This window comes from Panicum virgatum, chromosome 2K, assembly GCF_016808335.1.
Source record: "Panicum virgatum strain AP13 chromosome 2K, P.virgatum_v5, whole genome shotgun sequence".
Classification (NCBI taxonomy): domain Eukaryota; kingdom Viridiplantae; phylum Streptophyta; class Magnoliopsida; order Poales; family Poaceae; genus Panicum; species Panicum virgatum.
In genome coordinates this window covers 57,292,106-57,317,071 of record NC_053137.1, presented here as the reverse complement: position 1 = coordinate 57,317,071, position 24,966 = coordinate 57,292,106, and the positions used below count along the sequence as shown (strand labels likewise).

Here is a 24,966-nt window from a genome sequence, read left to right as displayed (position 1 = left end):
AGTCTCAGTGGGAGTTTCATGGAGAGTTTCATGATATTAAATATTATTAATTTTGCTGATGTGGTAAGGAAAGAGAAAGATGGAGTTTTATGGGATGTGGGGAGAGTTTCATCACCATGAAACTCATCTGGCACGGTTACCTTGTTCATAATCTAGATATCTGTGTCCATGAAACTCCAACTGAGACGACCTAATTAAACAAGCCCTAAATAAGAGTGAAAGTCAAGGATTAGGATCAAGCTACAATGCTACGGTAAAACATGAATGGTGGCTGCTGAGTTGTTCGGTTTTGCGCACCAATGGCTGAGCAGGGTGTGGACTGTGCCTGTGGTCTGTGGAGTTCCCTTGTGGCGTAGTAGTAGAAGAAGAAAACAGGTTCATGAGCAGGAAAGCACAGTTGAAGCATAATTGAATACAAAAAGGGTGTCCCAAAGATCCCAACGTTTCAAACATGGCAATAAATAAAAAAGTATGATCACATGGCAAAGAATCATCCATGGATGCGATATGGACGATCATCTAACACGACGACATGTCTCCCACTGCTTTCAGATCGATACTATTCTTTCTATACTTTGGCCACTCGAGCCTCTCTATGGACGAGATGCACAGCCCTGTGATAGCTCAAATGTTAGCAACTTTAGTGTATAGTTTTTTGAAGGGTGCTACAATCTGACACACAGGAGAGGTGCTAAATTCTGAAATCCTCTCCAGCGTGTAGCATCTTGCTTTAGACTAAGATAGGCCCCCACAACTTACTTAAAATATTCCTCAGCTACTCTCCTCAAGAACATCTCTTCCCAGTCGTGCGGCATATATGATTTTTTATTGCTTAGTCGCGGTGCTCAACTAAGCTTTAGGTGCTAGAGTAGCACCGGCTAGATATTTTTCTCCACTGTATTGCACCCCCCTCGACACACTCTCTCTCATCTTTTTTTTTGACGGCCACTCTCTCTCATCTTGGCAACATCTAAAAACATACACTCGAGCTGCTCTAGGAACCCAACGGCACGCTCAATCCAAGACACTCTTTGCTCAACCAGTGTTTTTTTTCTCTTTTTTTTTTGAAAAAGGATCACCCTGCTTTATGGACGGCAACGGGTACAAATTATCCGCGTGCCCGCGGGCAAAAACCCGCTAGGGCGAGGATCCGGGTTTGGATTTGTACCCGCGGGTACGGGTGCGGGTTTGCACTTGAACCCGATGGGTAAAATTTCGCGGGTTCAAAAAAGCTGTACTTGTGCCCACGAACCCGCAAAATCAACTGACACGTGGACCCATATACAAGTATACAACTATATAATCACTCGTTCTAGGGTTTTCATATACAATCACTTGTTCTAGGGTTTCCACTCATTCCATCGAATCCATCCCCCGTTCCCCTCCCTGCCTCCCTTTCACAGCCGCCGCCGCCCCACCCCACCCCACCCCCTGCTCCCGTCCCCCGTCTCCCGAGTCCCCGAGACGGCGAGACCCCGCCGCCCCGACCCCCGCCGCTGCCAGCCAGCCAGCCCGCTCCCGCGCTCCTCCAAGCCGCTGCCGCCAGCCCGCTCCTCCAAGCCGTGACACCGCCAGCCCTCCCTCGAACGGGTCCCGCTCGCCGGCTCGCCCGCCCCCAGACCCCCTAGCAAGGTGCGGTCACGACTCGCGAGGAGGAGGCGAGCAGCCGAGCAGGGAGTGCCGGAGCCCGAGCCCGAGCCCCAACGACCGGCGTCCACCGTCCACTACCCCTACGGATCTCCAAGGTATTGCCTTCTCTATTGGTTTTGATTTCTGAACTCAGTAGGTGTCGATGCTAGATGCAAAAAGCTTAGATTTGCAAGGATAGATGCAAGTATGCATGAAAAACTATCAGATCTTCTTGGTTACTTTGTTTAATATAGCTTTTTATTTGTGATGGCCAAGGTATTGCCTTCTCTTTTGGTTCTGAACTCAGTAGGTAGTAGCACTGGTAGTTATGTCTATGCTAGATGCGAAATGCTCAGATTTGCAAGGAAAGATGCAAGTATGCACGGAAATTTATCAAATCTGCTTACTTACTTTGTTTAATATAGTCTTTTTTAACATCCTTGACATGTTGAATTTAATTTGTAGTTATTTTGTGATGTTTTCAGCTAGCTTTTATAGTGATGGAAACGCCGTCCAGCAGTAACCAGCCTGCTTTATAGAAAACATATAAAGATTTGATAGAAATAAACAACCTTTTATTCCAGACTGATGGAAAGCTACTTCGAACCCAAACCACAGGATTGTAGCAGCGGCTCTGCCATGGCATCTACCATCGCGACCAACTACCAACGGAACAGTAGAGCACAGCTATGCACGCTGCTGGGTCTCACAAATCATAATGCTTCGGGATCGCCGCGCCGTCGTGGAGCGCTCCGGCGAGCCTCTGCAGCGCGGCATGCGACGACCCGCCCTCCGCCACGGCGTCCCGGCACACGGCCTTCATCTCTGCTGCCTTCTCCCTCGCCTTCCTCCCCTCCTCTCCCTCGCCGCCCATCAGCGACCGCACCGCGCACTCCAGCTCGGCCGCCTCCACGAAGTTGTCCCGCTTCCGGTCCACCCGCAGCGGCACGGCCACGCCCATGTCGGCCACCAGCTCGAACGCGTTCAGGTGCTGCTCCGCGTACAGCGGCCCCGGCGCCATCGGCACGCCGTGCCACAGGCTCTCCAGCACCGAGTTCCAGCAGCCGTGCGTCACGAAGCCGCCCACGGCGGGGTGCGCGAGGATGTCCTTCTGCGGCGCCCACGCCGGCCACACCAGGCCCCTGCCCTTGGTCCTCTCCAGGAACCCCGGCGGGAGGAGCTCGTGGAGGTTCGCGTCCGTCGGGTGCTCCGACCCGTCCGGGGCGCCGGCGCCCGTCGCGGACGACGGTGGCCCCTGCAGGACCCACAGGAAGCGGTGGCCGCACCGCTCCAGCGCGGCGGTGATCTCCACCACCTGCGCCGGCTCGAACCACCCCATGCTCCCGAAGCAGGGGAACACCACCGACGCCGGCGGCTGCGCGTCCAGCCACGCGACGCACTCGTGCGAAGGCGAGCGGTCGCCGAGCGCTAGCACGGGGCCGACCGGGTACACCGGCGGCGCGGGGTGCCCCGGCACGATCCGGCCCCCGGCGACGGCCGCGAGGGGCCCCGGTTCGAGCCCCTCCGCGGTGTTGGCGATGATGCTCGTGCCGTCCATGAAGCGTGTTGGGATTTTTTTTTTGCTTCTTAGACGTTCAAACAAGAAGCATAAACAGTATAAAAATAGCAATGAAAATAGGCATTTAACTCTCCAGTAAATAATCAGAAAATTCAACCCTACATCCCCGAATTATCCTCCTCCAACTCATTTACAACTCACTTACAGATGGTTTCATGGTAAAATTATATGGTGAGGTGCACAAATTCGACCTCATGTATTTACATTTTACACGTTCGCCTACTCCCGACGAAAGGACCTTCGTCCGGGTTGCATCCTGTACACAATATCCTTCGGGTCTCGAGAGCCTTCGCAGATTCTGACCTTCAGGCTTGTGTTCCTGAGCGATCAATCGTCACCTTCGGCCTCTCGAAGGTGATCCCCTCAATGCTTCGCAGGTTGTGGTCTCTAGGCTTGTGCTCCTGGACGATCAATCGTCACCTTCGGCCTCCCGAAGTTGATTCTCTCAATGCTTCACGGGTTGTGGTCCTCAGGCTTGTGCTCCTGAGTGATCGGCTCTCACCTTCGGTCCCAAAGGTGAGTTTTCCGATCCTCGGTGTCTTGGTTGGCACCGATTACCTTTCGGGCGCTCTTATTATTCAACACCGGGGCCCTGCAGACAGATTAGCTGATGTTTTAGAAGCTGAGATTAATCCCCGGACGCATTCCCGAAGATTCAATCCCTGACAAAGCAGTCGCCGAGGCGCACGAACCACGTGTAGTTGGGGCTCTTCTTGTCCACCAGGGGGCACGGCACGGACGCCGGGGGCACCGGCGGCAGGCCCGGCACCTCCACGGCCCCCTCCACCTCGTCGAACTCCGCGGCGACGGCCTCATGGAGCACGGGCAGGTGCAGCATGAACGCGAGCATGGCGCCCGTGGACGACATGAACACGTAGGAGGGCACGTCGACCAGGGGCGCGGCGAACATGTCGAGCACGAGCGCGGCGACGGGGCCCGCCATGCCGGCGAGGGCGTCCCGGACGTGCGGCGCGTGGAGGCCAATGTACCGCGCGATGAACTCCTCGACCCCGACGGCATCCGCGGGGGGGGGGGGGGGGGGGGGGGGGGGGGGGCTCCACGGCGGGGAGGCGGTGGAAGCGGATGTCGAGCCCCGACGCGGCCTCGCGGCGCGCGTGCGCCTCCACCTCGGAGGTGGCCTCGGCCGTGGGCGGGCGCATGACGAGCAGCGTGATGGAGAATGCCTTGCCGCCGCTGAGGAGCACAAGCTTGCAGGACTCGAGCATGGACACGAGGTGGCCGGATCCCCACTCCGGCAGGAGCACCAGCGCCGGCGCCGCCATGGTCGCCGCTGCTGATTTGGCCCTGACCAACGCCGAGACTAGCGCGGGTAGCTAGTGAGTTCCCGGGAGCTATCAGCTATAGCTAGGACGAGACGAATTACGAAAACGATTGCCAAGCTCCTGGGAGTTCGCCGGACTGGTGATTTGGTGAACAGCCAGTCGATGGCGACCGGAGGTGACGGACGGGCCCGGCCGGTCGATTCCCATTCCCCCAAGATAATGGCGCGGCGAGGAGTCGAGGACGAAACTTGGAAAGAGTACTTTCTTCAGCGGATTCGGCGGTCGGTCGTCATAACAATCTGCTGAAATCGGAATACTGACCCCCACATCAATTTTCTGCACTCGCTTGGACTGATCCTTGATTCAAAGGTTGTCGCAGTGCCGCTGAAGCCACGCTGCCGCGTGTAGAATTGGATTCGCGGGTTGGGCCGTCGCCGTCCGTGCTTTTAAGCCGGAGTGATTCGGTCATTGAATCAGTGTCTGCGTCAAAAGTTTTTTTTTTGAATTTATGCTCTGCTCGTGCTTCATTCAACCAACGGGACAGCAAGATCGCGACCCACAAGACAAGATACAAAATCTGGGAGGGGATCAGACCAAATGCTGGCTGATTCGGGTCCCGGTCTAAACCAGAACAGACAGACCATGTTTGGATCCTCCGGCTAAAAAAATAGTCCGGAGAATCTTGCTATTTTGGAGTACTAGATGTAGATTACCGACAAAATCCATTTCACAACCCCTAGACTGTTTTGTGAGACGAATTTAATGAGTCTAATTAATCCATAATTTACTACAGTGATGCTACAATAACTGAACGCTAATCGTAGATTAACATACATCGTTAGATTCGTCATACAAAATAGCCTAGGATTCTGCAAATAGTTTTGTGCATAGATTTTATTCAATACTCATAAATAGTAAGATTCTCTAGGACTAAAAAAATAGCTCTGGGATCCAAACAAGCCCATAGACGAAGGCTGGCTATCCGTTCGCCGGCCGCGTGGAATTCTGGGGAGGCGGAGACGGAGGGCGCTGCTGGGGTCATGCGGGTGACCCAACAGACTTGTCACCCACTACAAATTTTATATTGTTGGGCCTAAACTAGTCTAACAAATTGACTCACAGTCAAATTTATTCTAAAATAAATTTATTTTATTTTGAAATAATTTTTAAATTATTCTAGCAATACAAAAAAAATTGTTCGGGAACAAAAAAAAGTTTTGTTCCAGAACAAAAAGTAGTTATTAGACCTCGTGCGATGATTTAACTGCCAGTAACCGAGCGACTCCTAACATTTGCCGAAACGGACGCCCGGCCGGCCCGATTCTGAGTTCTCCAAACCAGGTCCAGCAGCAATCGACGTGCTGCCCAGTGTCACTCCAGTCGCTCGTAACAACTACTGGCCCGCACAAGCGGCATCAACTGTCTGGGCCATCTGCAAGGCCACCCTGGGCCATCTGCAAGGCCACCCTGCAAACGGTGTGGGTTCAAATGACTTGAGTTTTAATGTGGAGTGTATTTAGGTGGGTTGAAATAGGTTATATTAGTTAATGGGGTGGGGTGGAGCAAGTTCTATGTAAACGCGGGTTAGGTTGAGGTTGAAATGGATTCTTTGTGTAGAATCGGACCCTGAAATTAAAATCTCGCCTTCACACTATAAAAGTTTATCGAAATTGACCGAAATTTGTTGGAGATGACTCAATATGACTGGCAGCTACTCTGTGCAAAACAGTGTGGTTAAACCTGCACGTGGGCCTCATGTCAAGAGCCGGACCCTGGAATTAAAACATCGCGTTCACACTATAAAATTTTATCAAAATTGGTCAAAATTTATTGGAGATGACTCAGTATGACTGGCAGCTACTCTGTGCAAAGCAGTGTGGCTAGACCTACACGTGGGCCCCATGTCAAGAGCCGGACCTTGGAATTAAAACCTCGCGTTCATACAATAAAATTTTATCGAAATTGACAGAAATTTGTTGTAGATGACTCACTATGACTGGCAGCTACTCTGTGCAAAGCAGTGTGGCTAGACCTACACGTGGACCCCATGTCAAGAGCCGGATCCTGGAATTAAAACTTCGCATTCACACTATAAAATTTAATCAAAATTGACCGAATTTTTTTAGATGACTTAGTATAATTGGTAGCTACTCTGTGCAAAACAGTGTGATAAGGCTGTCCACAATGGCAAGAGCAAGAGCAAATTTGCTCTTGCCTCGTTTCCCACGCCCTCTCTGTCTACAGTGCCAAACAGTGCATCTACAGTGTCAAACAGTAGATTTACTCCTCCATTTACTCCTATCGCTGTGGACGGTCTAAGATCTATATTATAATTTTTTTTGAGAAATGGGTTCTTATTGGGTTATAACCATAGTATGGCCAATAGTTATTACATTGTGAGCTCAAATATTTGGGTTGGATTGGTGTGTGGTGGTGGTGGTTTGGGGTGGAGTGGGTTCATTTAATTTCTCTCATGAGAATGGGATGGTGTGGATATAATTTGGTTTCCAACCCATTTGCAGGTGACTGCAAAGTAGGCCTGGCCTAGTATTACTGACCTGAGGCCCAGGCGCCCAGAGCATGAGAAACCTAACGGGTCAGATCGTTTCTCTCCCTTTTTTTCAGCTGTATGTAGAAAGTCAAACATCTCTATCTTTAATAACCATAATTTGAATCTAAAAATGTGATTTTATGATGTCATGCTTTCCTTTTAAAAAAACTTATGATGCTCAACTGTACAAATTACTTAGAAGTCGGAGGTCATCGAAGATACAAGTGTTCACTTGAAACAAAGTTAGAATGGCAACTAATAAGCAGGATGCATGAAAGCGGACTGCTGTGACCGAAGATATTCCTGCATGAAGGCGGTGCTTGGTTCATGTGTTCCGGGATCATATTTGACCGCCTAGCTATCCTCGGGAGCAACGCGTACGTGGAGATCGCTTGATGATACATAGACTAGCTGCAGCACCGGCAGGCGGCAGCTGCTAGCTGCCCTGGCTCGCTCAGTCCTCGCTCCCACCATGACAAGCCGGTGATCAAGGGGAATTCAGCTACTATCTGTCTAGCCACCATGCGTGTCTGCCTCCCTCCCAATCTAAAGCGCACAAAGCAGAACGAGGCTGAGTGTGACAAGCCAGTGATCAAGGGGAATTCAGCTATTATCTGTCTAGCCACCATGCGTGTATGCCTCCCTCCCAATCTAAAGCGCACAAGCAGAACGAGACTAAGCGCTGAAGAACTGGGCGCCGGCCGGGCGGCCGGCTGAAATTCCACCCGGCCGGTTGCGTCGTCGTCGGATGGGAACAAATGATCGGACTCGCTAGGTACTTACTGCCCTGCACTGCTCCTAGTCTACTATACGAAAGATCGAGGAGGCCTCCCCCTGTGACCGTGTTATCGTGCGCAACGAAGCTACTACCAAATTAAGATAGCCCGTCTGGCTAGCTACTCCTCCCTCCGTTCAAGAATGTAAGGTATTGAAGGATTCAAAATTTATATTCGAATATAATGTATTCCAGGAATTTTGGTTAAGTATTGAAGAAAATAGTTTAATTATTCTTCTTGGCTCTTAGCTGCATGCTTACCTTTTTTATTCCTTCCCTTGCTATTTAATTTTAGCAACAACTCTAATTACAGCTGGCAAACCAAGAGCTTTTGGAGGGCACATATTTCTTTTATTCTCTCTTTTAATCTATTCTAAAATTGCTAGAATACCTTATATTACAGGATTATATTACACGACGGGGGAAGCACGTGTGAATGAACAGAGGGCAGACCGTTCGTGCGCCCTCCGTATTCTGCCAGCCCCGCGCGCCGGTGGAATCATGCAACCCTACACGTCGTAGGATACAACAGTGTCGTCGTCCGTGTAGCTCGTTTAGCTCCGGTGCTCACGACGGCGCGATAGCAGAAGGGGCAATGGCGAACGTCGCTACGTCATCGTACGTCGTCGCCGTCGCCCTCCCTGAGCCCGGCACCGGACTCTGGCCACGCACCTAACGTGTCGTCTGCGCTCGTCGCGGCTGAGTGACGGAAGCCGGCCCGCCGGGACGTGGCCACGCTGACGCTCGGGGGAGGAGCCGCCGAACCGCAGGACGGTGGCGCTGCGCTATCCGGCCGATCCATGCCAGCTTGGAAGCGGAGTACACGACGGCTGCGCGACACAGCGGCAGCTCTCTTCTTATTCGGGCCCCTACCGGCCGGCGTTCCTCGTGTTCTTATTCTGGAGTCGCCGCCGTTCACACCATTCCCGGATATTGACATAAACAAAAGAGCCTGGCATGCAATTCGGCTGCGCACCCCGGATTGGATGCCTCATCTTTGATTCCCCCCGGACCTGGACAGAGCTGTCCCAATCCCAACTGCTCGGCGGCGTCTCTCGCCGCGCGCGGTCAATATAAGCACAGCTTGCAGCTACTCTACTCGAGAACAACCAGCTACTACGCGCGCTTGTTGGGGTCGGAGAGCTCGTATAGTTAGTTAGCTAGCGCAGGAAGGTTGAAATGGCGAGCCTCAACGTGCTGCTCCTCCCTGAGCCCGGCTCCGGCCACCTCATGTCGCTCATCGAAGCCGGGAAGCGCCTGCTGGGCCACGGCGGCCGTAGTCACGCCCACGAGTTCACGGTGACCGTCCTCGTCGTGCGGCCGCCGACGCCGGAGTCCGCGACGGAGGTGGACGCGCACGTCCGGCGCGTCGAGGCGTCCGGCATTGGCGTCCGGTTCCACCACCTCCCGGCCGAGGCGCCCCCGACGGATTGCGGCGGCAACCTGCAGGCGTTCAAGTCGCGGTACCTGGAGCTCTACAAGCCGCACGTCAGGGCCGCGGCGCGGGAGCTCCGCGCCTCGGCGCTCGTGATCGACTTCTTCGCCACCACCGTGCTCGACGTGGCGCGGGAGCTCGCCGTGCCGGCGTACGTCTACTTCACCTCCACGGCCGGGCTGCTCGCGCTCACGCTGCGGCTGCCGGCCCTGGAGCGGGAGGTCGACGCCGACTTCGAGGAGTACGAGGGCACGGTGGACGTCCCGGGCCTGCCGCCCGTGCCCGCGGGCTCCATCCCCGGATTCATGGGCCGCAAGAGCAGCCCCAACTTCACGTGGTTCGTGTACCACGGCAAGCGGTTCATGGACCCCGACGGTATCATCGTCAACACGGCGGCCGAGCTCGAGCCGGGGCTCCTCGCCTCGATAGCCGAGGGCCGGTGCGTGCCGGGACGACGGCCGGCGCCGCCACTGTACCCGATCGGCCCGGTGCTGGACCTCGGTGGCGCGTCCGACGAGGCGTGCGTCCGGTGGCTCGACGCGCAGCCGCGAGCGTCGGTGGTTTTCCTGTGCTTCGGGAGCCTGGGGTGGTTCGACGCCGCGAAGGCGCGCGAGGTCGCCGCGGGGCTGGAGCGGAGCGGGCACCGGTTCCTGTGGGCGCTGCGCGGCCCTCCCGCGGCCGGGTCGCGGCACCCGTCGGACGGCGACCTGGACGCGCTCCTTCCGGAGGGGTTCCTGGAGCGGACCGAGGGCAGGGGCCTGGTGTGGCCCCGGTGGGCGCCGCAGAAGGCGGTGCTCGCCCACCCGGCCGTGGGCGGCTTCGTGACGCACTGCGGGTGGAACTCGACGCTGGAGAGCCTGTGGCACGGCGTCCCGCTGGCGCCGTGGCCGCTGTACGCGGAGCAGCACCTGAACGCGTTCGAGCTCGTGGCCGGCATGGGCGTGGCCGTGCCGCTGCAGGTGGACAGGAAGCGGGACAACTTGGTGGAGGCCGCGGAGCTGGAGCGGGCGGTGCGGAGCCTGATGGGTGGTGGGTCGGAGGAGGGGCGGAGGGCGCGGGAGAAGGCCGCGGAGATGAAGGCCGCGTGCCGGAAGGCCGTGGCGGAGGGCGGGTCGTCGCACGCCGCGCTGGAGAGGCTGCGGGAGGCGATCCGCGAGGGTGCGGGGGCGGGGACAGCGACCGCATAGGCTAGGTTGTTTGTTCCGGACGTTGGCAAGCACGCACGTCCATCGGCGGCGTCCGCTTCGTGGTGAATGGGACGTTCGCTGTCTGGGCTTGTGAGCGTCAAGACTCACGGCGTGCAGCTGCAGCTTATGGTCCTAGTAAGTGGGGTGTTGGGTTTCTTTCAAAAAAAAAAGTATGGTGTTGGGTGTGTTGCGTTGTCTGATCTGATACTAGCTATAGTGGACAGTGTTGATCATGGATGTTCTGCTCGGTGGCATCTTCATCCAGTGATTCCGTCGCTATCTATATATATCTTGTTTCCCACTCCATCTCCACGGCATCCTTTGCTCAAGCAACTCCTGCGACCTGCGCTGAGCCTCTATCATTTGCAACTCACTTTGGAGAAGAGGCAAGTTTTGTGAGGGTGTGTCTTTTTTGGTGGTGAAATGGGCTGCAGCAAAGGCCTTTGGCGCAGTGCTGGAGATGAAATACCTTTTTTGGTAAATTGAAAGGCACCAAACAAACTGACCCATAAATGGGGGGCACAGCTAGAGTTGCTTGCTTCAGGGGACTTTAGATCATGTAGAGCTCAAGATCTAGAAATGATAATTTTGCACAAGAAAAGAAGATCCAGAAGTGATAGTATTGTCTAAAAGTTATTAGCTCTTTGATAAGCAGTATATCAGTATTTAGATTTTTTTACTTTGTGAATTCATTTAGGGAAATCCAGTTTAGCAAACTGAAGTTATGTATATAGCTTGCTAAAGGCACCTTTGCCTCTGCCGCGGCTATCAGAACACGCCGCCGCCGACGGCGAGGAATATTGCCATGCCATATTGGGGGTGAAGATTGATCAGGTGCCGGTGCCCTGGGGTCAGAATCAGCCCGGTCTAGTGCCCATCTGTTTAGGTATGTCTCCAGCTCAGTCCATGGCATTGGCATGGCCCGTTCTACCACTCCCGAGTCTTATATTTTGAAATGTCAAATACTAAGATGGTGGGCCATGGGCCCTAAGGCTGTCCGCACTGGGGTGCGGTAAAACGAACGCCACCCGCATGCAGTTGGCTTTAGCGCAAAAATGCGCTGCAGCGGGGTGCGGTATCCCACTCGGTAAAGTCCAGAGTCGGACTCCGCGCGCTACTTCCAGCGCAGGTGCAGAGCAGGTGCAGAGCGACTGCATCGGCTAACGCGGTGCCGGGCCCGCGCTGGTGCGCAGTGGGGAGGAGATGGTGGCCATGGACCCGGAGGGAGAGGGGGGAAGGAAAGGAGCTCGGAGGCGGGCCGCAGCCGTGCCGCGCGGCGTGGCCGGAGCAGGGCGGCGGGGCCGCGCCCGCGCGCGAGGACGACGGTGGGCGCTCGGGGCCGGAGCTGGGCGCAAGGGCAGAGGAGCACACGCGCCAGCCCGCCGGAGGCCTTGCGCGCCGCCGCCCGCCGCCCTTGTCTGCGCACCGCCGCCCTTGAGCGGCGACGCCATGGCCGGCTGCTACGCCCGCCTCGCCGGGGGGGCCACCTCCGCCTGGTAGCCGAGGGAGCCGAGGCCGCGGCCGCCGCGAGCGCCCGCCCGTCCCTGCTCGCCACGCCGCCGTTGCCGGCACGAGCGGAGGGAGTCGGGGCCGCGCCGGCGAGCGGGGGCCGTGGCGAGCTCCGCCCGCGGCGTCGCCTGGGGCCGCGCCGAGCACCGCCCACGACGGAAGAGTTTTTTTTTTTTTTTGCAATACCCAAGGAGACGGAAGAGTCACAGTGCAAAATTGGGACATACAGTCGCTTCCTGGTGACCAACAAATTTGGTTGATTCCAATGATGGTGTAGGGAGCATCAAAGAGTTGACAAAAACTATAGCAAAGAGTTGACGATGGGAAGCCATGCCTAGCATCAATTCAGTTCAAGATAGAGGGTAGCGAGCAACAATTGTTGACAGCAGAGGGAAGAGATGGACATGCATGGAAGTAAGCCAGTAGCACACTAGCAAGCAAATAAAGGAAACAGACATAATCAAAGATTGATATGTGATACAGATTGCAATGAAAGGCCAGACAACAACGACAATGACGATCAACATGACTATGCGCAAGTATTGGACAGTAGTTATCAGGAAAGTTGAAGTTACTATCAAACACTGTTTTCCACGGATTATATCAAGAAGATGATGTAAGTAGAATATTGATAAAAGAGATGGACACTACCTAGCAAGAGAGGGATTCCGAATATTCGACAAACAATGCTGATGAGCTTCGTGGCAGGATGATAAAAGGTGAGTACAAAGGGGATTGTGGTGCAGCATCATATGGAGATGCCATAGCGGCATATGGATGGCAACGACGACTTTAGCAAGCTCAACGTCATGTTTATGTGATTTTGGGCTCGAATATTTGCCCTAGCAAGAGAGGGATTCCGAATATTCGAAAAAAAAATGCTGACGAGCTTCGTGGCAGGATGATAAAAGGTGAGATGCTATAGCTGCATATGGATGGCAACGCGACTTTCGCAAGCTCAATGTCATTTTTGAATGTTACTATTGTGATGGAAATCAAATGGATTATTAGGACTTCTATGGTTTGACCAATGCAATGGAGTTCAATAGTATCACCACATTTGATTGTAGAGCAAAGGGTATAATCAACTTTGTTTTCTTAAAACAACTTTGTGATGATATACTATCTTATTGTAATGCGGAAACTAATGGGAGAATTTAGGCAAATGAACAAAACAAGGTCAACAAGAGAGGTCTTTCTAATGAGAACTTGAGGTGTTCGTGGCACTGTTATGGGGTAAGCAATATAATCAAGCCGCGCAAATGCGCGGGCCAACTTAGAATAATACATAAAGTTGAATTTTTATGGAGATCTAATGGTCTATAAAATTATCATATATTGATTAAAGAAAAAGAGAAGAGTGCACATCATTTAATTTTATAAAGATCTAACGGTCTATACTTATAATAGAATTAATGTGTACCATTGATTTTGTGTGTCTAAATTGTAAGTTTGGTATTGATTCATTACAAATCATATGCATCCCTCACAATAGAATAAGGAGATGGTAGTTTCAAAAATAATAATAAGGAGATGGTAAAAATAAAATAGAATCCTTTAGAAAAGAATAATTCAGTTTGGGAATATCAAATAATAGTTCAGTTTGGAAATATCAAATCAGGTTTAGAGTTCTACTTATATAGCGCTCCATGGTGCAATATAAATTCCATCTGGTGTTGCTACCTGATCGCGTATCACTTCTAGATACATATGCTATTAGCGCGGGACACCTTGCTAGTTTCGATGACCAAAATGAAATATTTCGTTTAGAGAGCGAATTTAGAGTACGACGAGTGCGGATAGTCTAACCTCTCTCAGGCTCTGTCTCTATCTTTACCCAAATCCAAACCAGTACCACCGACCGAGGGGGAGACGGCGAGTTCCGCTTCGCCACAGCCGGCGGCTCCTCCGGAATCCGGATGGTTTGACGGCGGAATACTAGGTACTGACACGTCTTCCGCTGCGAGCCTGCGATGCTCGGTGATGACAACAAGGGCGAGCTGGCCGCGGCCGGTCGGCGGCAGCGAGCCCGGCAGTGGCGCGCGGAAAACCTCACGGCCGCTGTGGCAGGGGAGCTGGGCTGCGTCCTGCGTCCTGCGTGATGGACACGGAGGGGGAGGCGCGCGCGCAGCTGCGGCCTGCGGCTCGCCGGCTCACGATGCCGATGGCGCTGGCCAGCATTCGCCCCACTACGGCGTCCGGCTGGTGCCTCGCGGTGGCGTTCGCGGACCACCTCGCTCGGCGATCGACGATGTCCGCCTCGCCGGCGCGACGCTCGGCAACTCCTGGGCCTCCGTCCATCGCCGGCTACTACGTCTTCGTGGTAAAGCCGACACCGTCCCAACTTGTCGCCTAAAAATCATTTCCTAGCACTTTCCTTCTCGTGCTTCCATTTATTTTTGACGAAATCATCGGCCAAACTTGATACACTTTGCAATGATACGTTGCCGGAGGCAAACCATATGATTAAACAGGACAAACAAGTTTACAAGGTACTAATACGTTCTCACCGGAGTGGGTCGTATTTATATTGTCCCTTGAAAATTAAAAGAAAAGTGGGAAAACGATGAAGGGCAAATACATTTAAAGGTGGCCACTAATTCAGCTTATCAACTAATGTGGACTTGCACAGTTAGACTCGCAACTATATATCAAAACCAAATTCTCACGTTGTTAGCGTGGCATTGATCGATCAATCAGTGTCATAGATACGTGAAAGGTTCCTCATCGCAAGCCAGAACGCATCAGTCACAACTCACAACCTCTGAATGAGAACATGAAGCGTCTTCTCCCTGAGGGTTGTTGGCGCACCGCCCGACACCGATCGTGGCGAGAACGCCGAAAAACAGAGCACCGCCAAGGGGGTCGACGGTGAAGTCTCACCTCCGGCGATGCTCCGCCCCGGAATTGGCGCGGAACCGACGCACCTCCTCACCCTCGTACTCACCAAGCCGCTAGACTCGCGAATTCACTAACGCTCGCGGAGAATTTTGGATGGCGGGAGGAGGAAGATGAACAGTGCCGCGAGAGAATTTTTGCGCTCAAACGCACTGCGACGTACGCCGCACTCCAATTCAACTCGCAAGCTTCATCACTGGAGTACAACGGGGCTTTATAGCCCCAGGGACGCACCCACGACCCACTCACAAGCCTAGAACTTCGGCACGAGCCGCCCGCCTCGCCATGGTGTGCACGACGCGCTCCAACGCGCTCGCGCCGTGGCCGGAGATGTTGCGCCCAATGCGCCCGCTGCAACGGCCTTCCACGTCCGCGCGCCTAACGCGGATTGCCTCCCACGATCGCACCGACGATCGCTCCTACGTGATCGGCGCTCGATCACGCCGTTCCTACCCGCACACGCACACGCCACGCACCCGACGGCTCCACGCACTCATGCGATGCCGCACACAACACACGCACACGCCCAGCCGCGCACACACACGAGCTGGGTTTATTTCCTACATTTCTCCCCCTAAACCCAGCACCGCCAACGCCGGATCTTCAGAGCAACGCCGGCTCATCGTTGACCTCTGCCGTGGCCGCCATGACGACCTCCTTCTTTGGCTTGCGTCAATCATGGGCGAAATGCCCACGGACACCGCAATTGAAGCACTTGCCAATGCCCGACTTCGCCTTGCACCGCGCACTCCACTCCTCTCCGTGAGCAGGAGCCGCTCGCCGTCGCCTAGGTCGCCTGACGTGCCCTGTCCACTGGAGAGCTGAGTGGGCCGCCGTAACCGCTCGTCAAACGCCTTCAACCGCCCGAGCGCCTCCTCGAACGGCATGGCTGCCACGTCGCAGAACTGCTCCATGCCGGCGACCGCCGAGTACAGCCGGTCGGGCACGGTGTCGAGCAGCTTCTTCACCATCGCCGCGTCGTCAAGTGTGGACCCGAGGCTAGCAAACCTTGCAGCCATCGCGCTGATCTTCCCGGCGTACTCGTCGAGCCCGTCACCGTCCGCCATGATCAGGGAGTCGAGCTCCCCCTTGAGCGTGGCGAGGCGCGCCATCCGCACCCGGTCCGCGCCGACGAACCGCGTCTTGAGCGCCTCCCACACCCCGCCGCCGTTGGCTTCTTCGACACCTGCATCAAGATATCCTCTGGCAGTGCATGCAGTAGATGTGCCCGCGCCGTCTTGCTCTTCCGCGCGTCCTCCACGGCGTCGCTCGACGGAGACACGACCTCCTAGAGGCCCTGCGCGTCGAGAATTGCCTCCATCTTGATAGCCCACGAGGTGTAGCTCGACGGCGTCAGCACTGGGTAGTTGACGGAGCCCGATGTCGCAATTCGCGCCACGACGTGCTCGACAGTGACCTCGCGCGTCCGTGGCCTCCTCGGTGGAGTACGGCCACGCGATCGTTGACGAGGTGGCGTCACCGAGCGCCGTGGTGAGGACGACATTGCCCCCTGGAATCAACTGGCTCTGGTACCAAATGTTGGCGCACCGCCCGACACCGATCGCGGCGAGAACGCCGAAAAACAGAGCACCGCCAAGGGGGTCGAAGGTGAAGTCTCACCTCCGGCGATGCTCCGCCCCGGAATTGGCGCGGAACCGACGCACCTCCTCACCCTCGTACTCACCAAGCCGCTAGAGTCGCGAATTCACTAACGCTCGCGGAGAATTTTGGACGGCGGGAGGAGGAAGATGAACAGTGCCGCGAGAGAATTTTTGCGCTCAAACGCACGGCGACGTACGCCGCTCTCCAATTCAACTCGCAAGCTTCATCACTGGAGTACAACGGGGCTTTATAGCCCAGGGATGCACCCACGACCCACTCACTAGCCTAGAACTTCGGCACGAGCCGCCCGCCTCGCCACGGTGTGCACGACGCGCTCCAACGCGCTCGCTCCGTGGCCGGAGTTGTTGCGCCCAATGCGCCCGCTGCAACGGCCTTCCACGTCCGCACGCCTAACGCGGATCGCCTCCCACGCTCGCACCGAAGATCGCTCCTACGTGATCGACGCTCGATCACGCCGTTCCTGCGCGCGCACGCACACGCCGCGAGGCCCGCACGCGCACACACGACACGCCACGCACCCGACGGCTCCACGCACTCATGCGATGCCGCACACAACACACGCACACCCACGAGCTGGGTTTATTTCCTACATGGCTACAAGGGTAAGATGGAACTTGAGCAAGACGTGCGGTCGTGCAGACAGTAAGAGACGAGGATGGAGGCCTGATGAGTGCCTGCCGGGGCGAGGCGCCGCTGCGGCACATGGGAGGCCCGGACGATGCCAGCGAAAGGCCGGCTTAATTGCACACAAGCACGGTGTCGATCCTGAATTCCTGACTTTAATATCTTTATTGCAAGTAATAAATGTATGGTGCTGCAAGTACTGGGAATAAGATATTGCCCCCCATAGATTAGTCAATTTTCTCCTCCTAGTCCACACCATGCTCGTAACATCTCAGCCCCATTTCCACACAGCCCCCCGCGGGCGCCTCAGCCAGAGAGGGGGCGCGGGCGCGGCAGCTTCACATCGCGGCCGAGGCCGCGCGCGCGTTATAAGCAGCACCGCGCCGCGCTCGCTGATCGCGCGCCGGCCAGCAGCAGCAGTAGCGGGGAGGAGGCTCGCCGCGGGCCATCATCCCTTGCTCGCCGCGGGCCATCATCCCTTGCTCGCCGCGGGCTCCAGCGACGCTCCGCAGCTGGCAGGATCCTCCGGTGGGCCGTCCGACGACGGCAGAATGTCTTCGGACCCGCTGCTCGGCGGCGACGGCGGCGGGGAGCCCTCGCGGGCGCCGTCGTGGCTGGGGCGCGTGGTGGACACGGAGGAGGCGCGCGCGCAGCTGCGGTTCGCGGTGCCGATGGTGCTGACCAGCATGGCCTACTACGGCATCCCGCTGGTGTCGGTGATGTTCTCGGGCCACCTCGGCGACGTCCACCTCGCCGGCGCTACGCTCGGCAACTCCTGGGCCACCGTCACCGGGTACGCCTTCGTGGTACGTGCTCACCGCGTCCCCCATCCAACTAGCATGCATGTTAGTCCGATCCGTTTTCACCTGTCGCCGCCGCCGCTAGATGCTCAGATCCGGTCGTCGCCGGCGAGCGCGCGCGCGCACACAGACACAGCGCAGCCGCCCCGCGCGGACTTGCTTGTTCTTCCTCCTCTGCGCGCTCCTTCGCGTGCTTACACAGTTACACGTACGCCGCGCCCTGATGCTGGCCTAGGCCCACGGCGTAAGCGATCGATCGATGTCAGTCCACGGCAGCGGCGTCATGACCGGCGCACGGGCTCCTCGATCCCTACCGGTGCTGCGAATCTGTCTTCGCGCACGGCCCCTGGATTCAACGCCCGTGCGCGGTGCCTCGTTGACATTTACGGGGTGCGGTGCGGCCATCACTTTGTTTTCTTAGATAGAAAAAAATGGAGGCCCAATAACAGCTGGGACATTCCGATGGTAGCAAGTGTCATTTAGGTAAGTTGCGTGTATATATGGCACCAATATTCAAAGAGAGTAGGAGCACACTTACTACTACGTGCTGCGAATTGCTGGAGGCTGCATATAGTCGTGCTCTTTTCAGGGAGAGGACAGCAAAACGGTTGGCGAATGAATGCAGGCAGGCAGAGGCAGCGCGCGCAGTGCGCCACGCCATCGATTTTATTGGCGGCCATTTCATCCCATCCACGAGAAAGCAGATGACGCATGCCAGGCCCAGCAAGCTCCGCCGCCGCCTGCCTCGCGCCGCACGCCACGCCACGCCACGCCACGCCACGCCACGCTATAGCTAGTCCTCCGTGGCCGGCTTCTTTTCTCAGCCGCTAGTTGAACCGACGATCGGATCCGCCCTGCGTGCGGGCTGCGCGCGGCCGCCGGCTTGCCAGCCAGAGAAAACGCCCCGACCGAGAGGTGCGCGCGCCGCTTCGACCGGTCGGTTCCCGTGGCCGCGCCGCGACGCAAGAAGAGGTCTCGCTCCGCCGCCTTCCTCCTTCCCCTCCGCGGCCACCCGTTGGCCACCGTCGCATCGGAGGAAACGGTCGGGGCGGTCGATCGCGGTCTCGGTAGAGGTGGAGCGATCGCGGTTGTTGATAGCTCGGAAGTCGTCGTCCGGACATGCCCGCGTCACATCCCAGGAAAACCATATCCTCGGGTCGGGTGGGTGAAACTCGTCTGTAGTGACTGTGAACCCGGCCGACCAGGTCACAGAGCCCAGAAGCTCGGTCTTCTTGTGTGTGGAAAACTAACCTCTGGCTACGGTGCACGCTCGAACCGTACCGGTCAGGGTTGTCCACCCGCCGCACTCAGGACTGCCTCACACACCGAGAGCCCTGCATGTACACGTATGGGTGATGACCTTAGTGATTACTTAACGGTCTATTTTAGTTTTTAAATTTTTAAATTAAAATTATATAGAATTAGAGCTCGAATTTTTTTAGAATTCGACCCTTAGATTATCAGGTCAAATTTAAAAGCACCTAACCACCCCTATGGCACGTCGTCGTGTTGTGTGTTGTCCCGAGAGAAGCGAGCGTGCATGTCGCTATCAGCTCGATACTGTACGTATCCCGGACTTGACCACTCAGGTCCTTGGACGTACTGTACTTCTAGAACCGTAGTTACCTGGTAGTAGTGCCAGCACTCAGCAGGCAGCAAATGATCAGTTGATAAATGATCAGCAAATCATCAGATTACCGGATGTTGGCAAGCGAGTACCAGGCTTTAATTTCTTGGGCGGGGCTTCTTGGTCAGCGTTGTCACAACACTTTGCTGAAGCTTCGAGCATGTCTGGTGCGACCTCACCGGCTTCAGCTTCTCCTGGCATAGTATGTACTGTTGCGGTACTGTGCAGCTTTGTAGCAAGAAGCTCCGTTTCTCTCTACGGCCTAAAATAAACTAGAAAAGAGAAGTCAGTAGAACCATGCAAAAAAACGTGGCTCAACTCCTGCCGTTGCCTCCGCGTGCTACAATAATAGCACTACAGTAGAAGTCAAAGCTTTGGCAAAACCGTATCAAACGGGACCTTAATTACTAAAGGGGATTAGAAATGACTAGAAGTCTCTCCTCATCCTTAAAACAAACTCTTTTGAGAATTAGAGTCGGAAGTCCTCCACAGTGCCCGCAGTGCTGGCTCCTTCAAACATCATCGCATGCTGCGTGGAATTTGGAAGGCAAGCAAGTGGCCGGCCTTAGCCTTACGTTCCTAGCTAGAAAATCGCTGTGGCGTAGGAAAAACCGCACCGGTTGATAGATTCAGACTCGACAGTCACCGACTGCATTATTATTGCACGGTAGAAAAACTTGAGGCTATAGCATACATTAGCATGCATTGAACCTTTTCTTCGTCTTCTTTGAGATGCCAAATAGAATAAAATAAAGCATGAATAGCGACGTTGACACGGCGCCTCGAATCTTTTTGCATTTAAACTAAAGAGGTGTGTCCCTTTCATTCATGGTTCCTGATGGCAGAAGCAGTCAAACGTGCATGTTTTCCGATCCGGAGTTTTGGACCATGCACGATTTTTCAGACGTTGTTTTCTTTTTTTTTCTTTTTGATAAGAAAAATTTGCTGCTTGTGGGGGCCGTGGGCTCGTGGCCACGTTTCTGGTGACGGCTCCGTGTTGGTATTTTTGACAGTGCACAAACTGAATCAAAACTTACACATTTAGGATCGGAACATGTTTTCAAATCAAACGATGATGGTGCATCATTTTTTTCCTTTTCCATGGAAGCTATAATAACCATGCAGGGCTGCTGTGCTCTATTTTCTGCAGACGGGCCTGAGCGGCGCCCTGGAGACGCTGTGCGGGCAGGCGTACGGCGCGCGGCTGTACCGGATGCTGGGCCTGTACCTGCAGTCGTCGCTCGTCATGTCGGCCGCCGTCTCCGCGCTGTGGTGCTTCACGGAGCCCGTGCTGGTGTTCCCCCGGCAGGACCCGGAGGTGTCCAGCGCCGCGGCGTCCTTCGTCCGGTTTCAGATCCCGGGCCTCTTCGCCTTCTCCTTCCTGCAGTGCCTGCTCCGGTACCTGCAGACGCAGTCCGTCGTGGCGCCGCTCGTGGCCTGCTCCGTGGCGCCCTTCGCGCTCCACGTCGCGCTGGCGCACCTGCTGGTGAACGTGCTCGGGCTGGGCGTCGCGGGGGCCTCCGCCGCCGTGTCCGCCACGTTCTGGGTCTCCTGCCTCATGCTGCTCGCCTACGTGACGCGCTCCAAGGCCTTCGCCGAGACGTGGACGGGGTTCTCCGTCGAGGCGTTCAAGTACGTGTTGCCGACGGTCAAGCTCGCCACGCCGTCCGCCGTCATGGTCTGGTGAGTGCCTGGCTGCCTGTCAGTCGGTCGCTGTCTGTCTTCCTCCTCAATTGTTCTCCCGATGTGCCTCAGTGCCTGTGTATGTAACGCCGCTGCTTCTCTTTCTGACTGCAGCTTGGAGTACTGGGCGTTCGAGCTCTTGGTCCTCATCGCCGGCTTGCTCCCCAATTCGACGGTGAGCACGTCGCTGATCGCCATGTGGTATGCCTCTCGTCTTGATCAGATTCAGATACGTGCGTGCCGCGGTTCATCTTGCAACAAACTGACCACCTGATCGATGCATTGTGTGTGCAGCGCTAGCACGGAGGCGATCGCGTACATGATCACGTTCGGGTTCAGCGCCGCCGCAGGTGCGTTAGTTACCTACTTGCACCGTCCATGGATCAGTTTCTTCTGACGAGAACGCCGTGCAGCGTGCGATTCGATCGATCATGGCCTCATGACCACATTGCCTGAACAATTAATAACAATAGCGTGTTCGTTGCAGCACGCGGGTGTCGAACGAGATCGGCGCCGGGAACGTGGCTCGTGCGAAGAACGCGGTGTCGGTGACGCTGAAGCTGTCCGTGTTCCTGGCCGTCTCCTTCGTGGCGCTGCTGGCGTTGGGGCACACCCAGTGGGCGCGGCTCTTCAGCGGGAGCGCCACCATCGTGTCGGAGTTCGCGGCCATCGCGCCGCTGATGGCGGTGTCCATCGTGCTGGACTCGGCGCAGGGGGTGCTGTCCGGGGTGGCCAGGGGCTGCGGCTGGCAGCACCTGGCGGCGGTCACCAACCTGGTGGCCTTCTACTTCGTGGGCATGCCGCTGGCCGTGCTCCTCGCCTTCAAGCTGGACCTCCGCGCCAGGGGCCTCTGGGCGGGGCTCATCTGCGGGCTCGCGTGCCAGGCCGCCGCCCTGCTCGTCATCACCGCGCGCACCAGGTGGTCCGACCTCGCCGACGCCATGCGGGAGCAGAAGGCCAACTACGTCGCCTAGCAAGACACCCGTATTACTTACTTGCTCACGGCTTACTAGTTACTACCACTACTACTTTCAAAAAAAAGTTACTACCACTACTGTACTAGTGCTAATGCCGAAAATGGACGAGCAGTTGTGCATCGAAAGCACACTAGCGAGCTTTTTTTTTGGTGGCGACGGCATGTACTTTAGGGGGGTTTTGTAGGAGGTTCTGGAGAGTGGAGATTATCATCAGGATTTGACACGAACCTATATATGTGCATGCAAACAAACAAAATCCGTTCGGGACCGGACCAAACCGGAGGTTGGCCTGTATAAATCAGTCGCTTTGAACATGACGTGGACTTGGACTCATTCTCTCCAGTATGGCTCGGTTGCTGGCTCGGCAGCCAGTGCGTCTTCACCGAACATCTGGGGCACACGTTTGTGGGACTATTACGAATGGATCTTCATTGTCTAGTAGCGTATCAGAAGTCCAAGAGAACGTGCATGTCGGATTTGCTCAAGTCGTTGCAATTGCAACTAGTTTTTTTTAAAAAAAAATCCGGGACAACACGAAAATGGTGGTTTTGCGGGCAACACACCCGACTCACTGATTTAGGCCTAAGGATACTCCGAGAATATGTTATTTGTGCGTAGCGTAGCACACCGTCCTCGTGAGTAATACTTCTTTCCATCCTAGGGTGAGAAAAAATATAACATCCCTAGAATAATTATAGGTTCATCGTGACATCATATGCATCGTCAAATATTTTCAAGAAAGAGTTATCCGGATAATCCCGGAGTTTCCAGGCCTATACCCGGAGTTTCCGGGCTAGCAACCTAAACCCGGAGTTTCCGGGCTTATACCCGGAGTTTCCGGGTTTGGCAGGATAGGTGCGTGTCAAACGTGCAGAAATTTAGCGCAACGTGCCCCCACTCGGGCCCACGCGTCAGCCCGAGCTCTCCTTCACCAGAGCACCCTCCTGCTCTCTCTCTCACTCTCATTCACTCCACAACACTCTCTCTCTCACTCAAGCCATGGAGGAGCTCCATCATCTCCACCACCATTGAAGCCCCTCCACCTCTCCGGAGCATCGCCGGAGGACGCCGGAGATCGACGCCGACGAGCTGCACCGCCTTGACTTCATTTTCTTTCTTGGAGCTAGGAGCTTCTCCAAGCTTCACCTCCATCTTCTTCCTCCTCTTCCTCAAGCTTCAAGCAAGAAGGACGACCTCGAGCTTCACCAACTCTCTACACCATCTTGAAGCCCTTGCCGGTGTTCCACTCATCGCCGGTGAGCTTATCCCATCCCTGATCTACTCCCATTGCCATTTGGAAGCCATGAAGCTCTCTAGAGTATTTCCACCATGGATGACCTAGAGCTTTGAAACCCTAATGCATGCACATTTTAGTTACCAAGAAAGACTCCCCACACTCCAAGAACCTCTAGAAACAAACCCCACCCCAAACCGTGGCCGGAATCACCGGCAATGGTCATTTTCCCTTTTCTACACAAAGAAGCGCAAAAAAACTGGAGTATCCGAGGCTATACCTGGAGTATCCGGGCAACCCGGAGTTTTTGGGTTTTAGCTGTCCGGACTATCCGGACACATATCCAGAGTATCCGGGCACCCATAGAACACATCCCACTTTTAATTGTTTAATTGTATTGCACTTACCTAAGTCTAATACACATATGTACTATATGTCTAGACTCTTTTATCATGGTTTTGCAACGTTAACGCAAACTTTCTCATATCATTTGCATATCATTGCAATCATTCATGGCATAGTTATTTATCAAGCATCATTGCACTCGTGTAGAGACCGTGACGCCGGAGCAAGAGGAGGTTTAGCCAGAGATTGTTGGAGACGATACTCGTTGTGAATCAAGGCAGGCACCTATGCATCTCTTATACCCTATTTTGGATCAATGAAGTATATGTGTCTTGTTTGTGCATGAGTTACTATATATATCCTTATTTGTTTAGAACCTAATTGATGCATTACCAACCTTACTTAGGATATTCCCTCATAGTTGAGTATGTTTGTTAGGTGTCACGAATTACATGCTTAGCCATGCCTAGCTTCGGTACAAGACAAGGGGTGGCAAGGGCAACACCACTCGCAAGCTATAGGATGTATGTTTAATTTTACATGATTAGTCAAGAATGGATAAAAGATGAGCAACTATGAAGAATGATTCGGACATGGGCTGAGTATTGTAGGGCCATATTGGGATGGAGCTCAAATGGTTAGACTTGCCTGAGTTGGTTAAGGACCGTCTCTTTGGTCGCCGGTCTCTTGAGCACATTTTGGTACAAACCACATGCTTAATGATGGGATGGTAAACTAATTAGCATGAGTCACACCTTGCCTTGATCGGATTCGGTGCGAGTTGTGATGGAGTGTGATCGGCGGTTTCGGTGCACTTGTCCTTCCCGACCGTTCGCTCATAGCCGGTTGTGTTTGTGTGAAAGGTTGAGGCATGAATCAACACTTATCCTTGGCCGTGGGTATGGTCGTTGGTCTTGTTCTTGTGTGGGAAAGGTTGTACACCCTTGCAGGGTTAATAATCTATTGCAATAACCGCGCTCTCGGTCATGAGCACTCTCTTTGAGGTTCGCTCTAATGTAGAGTTCGTGAAGGAGTTTATAGAAGATTGAGCTTATGATTTATGAACACTTTACTTATGCAATTGTTTGATGCATGCTCTAGAGTTTATAGATGCTATGTCTTTTGCTTATTACAACTTGATCAAAGTTAGATGCTTTTATGCGAAAGTAAATGCTTTACTCTATCCTTGCTACTAACCAAATGCATT

The 24,966-nt window shown here is 54.7% G+C and overlaps 2 protein-coding genes and 1 pseudogene across 2 annotated transcripts; 2 read left to right on the top strand and 1 right to left on the bottom strand.

Moving 5' to 3' along the window:
- Positions 1–2,184: 2,184 nt before the first annotated feature.
- On the bottom strand, positions 2,185–4,524 carry LOC120688823 (annotated as a pseudogene).
- A 4,274-nt stretch (positions 4,525–8,798) lies between these two features.
- On the top strand, positions 8,799–10,740 carry LOC120688811 (anthocyanidin 3-O-glucosyltransferase 2-like). Its single transcript, XM_039971185.1, has one exon. It carries the CDS (start codon positions 8,997–8,999, stop codon positions 10,437–10,439), a length of 1,443 nt encoding a protein of 480 aa, XP_039827119.1. The 5' UTR covers positions 8,799–8,996; the 3' UTR covers positions 10,440–10,740.
- A 6,564-nt stretch (positions 10,741–17,304) lies between these two features.
- On the top strand, positions 17,305–22,494 carry LOC120688803 (protein DETOXIFICATION 19-like). The gene is made up of 5 exons (XM_039971177.1): positions 17,305–17,899; positions 20,671–21,203; positions 21,318–21,404; positions 21,498–21,557; positions 21,691–22,494. The coding sequence occupies exons 1-5, from the start codon at positions 17,351–17,353 to the stop codon at positions 22,175–22,177; spliced, it is 1,716 nt and encodes a 571-aa protein (XP_039827111.1). The 5' UTR covers positions 17,305–17,350; the 3' UTR covers positions 22,178–22,494.
- Positions 22,495–24,966: the final 2,472 nt, after the last annotated feature.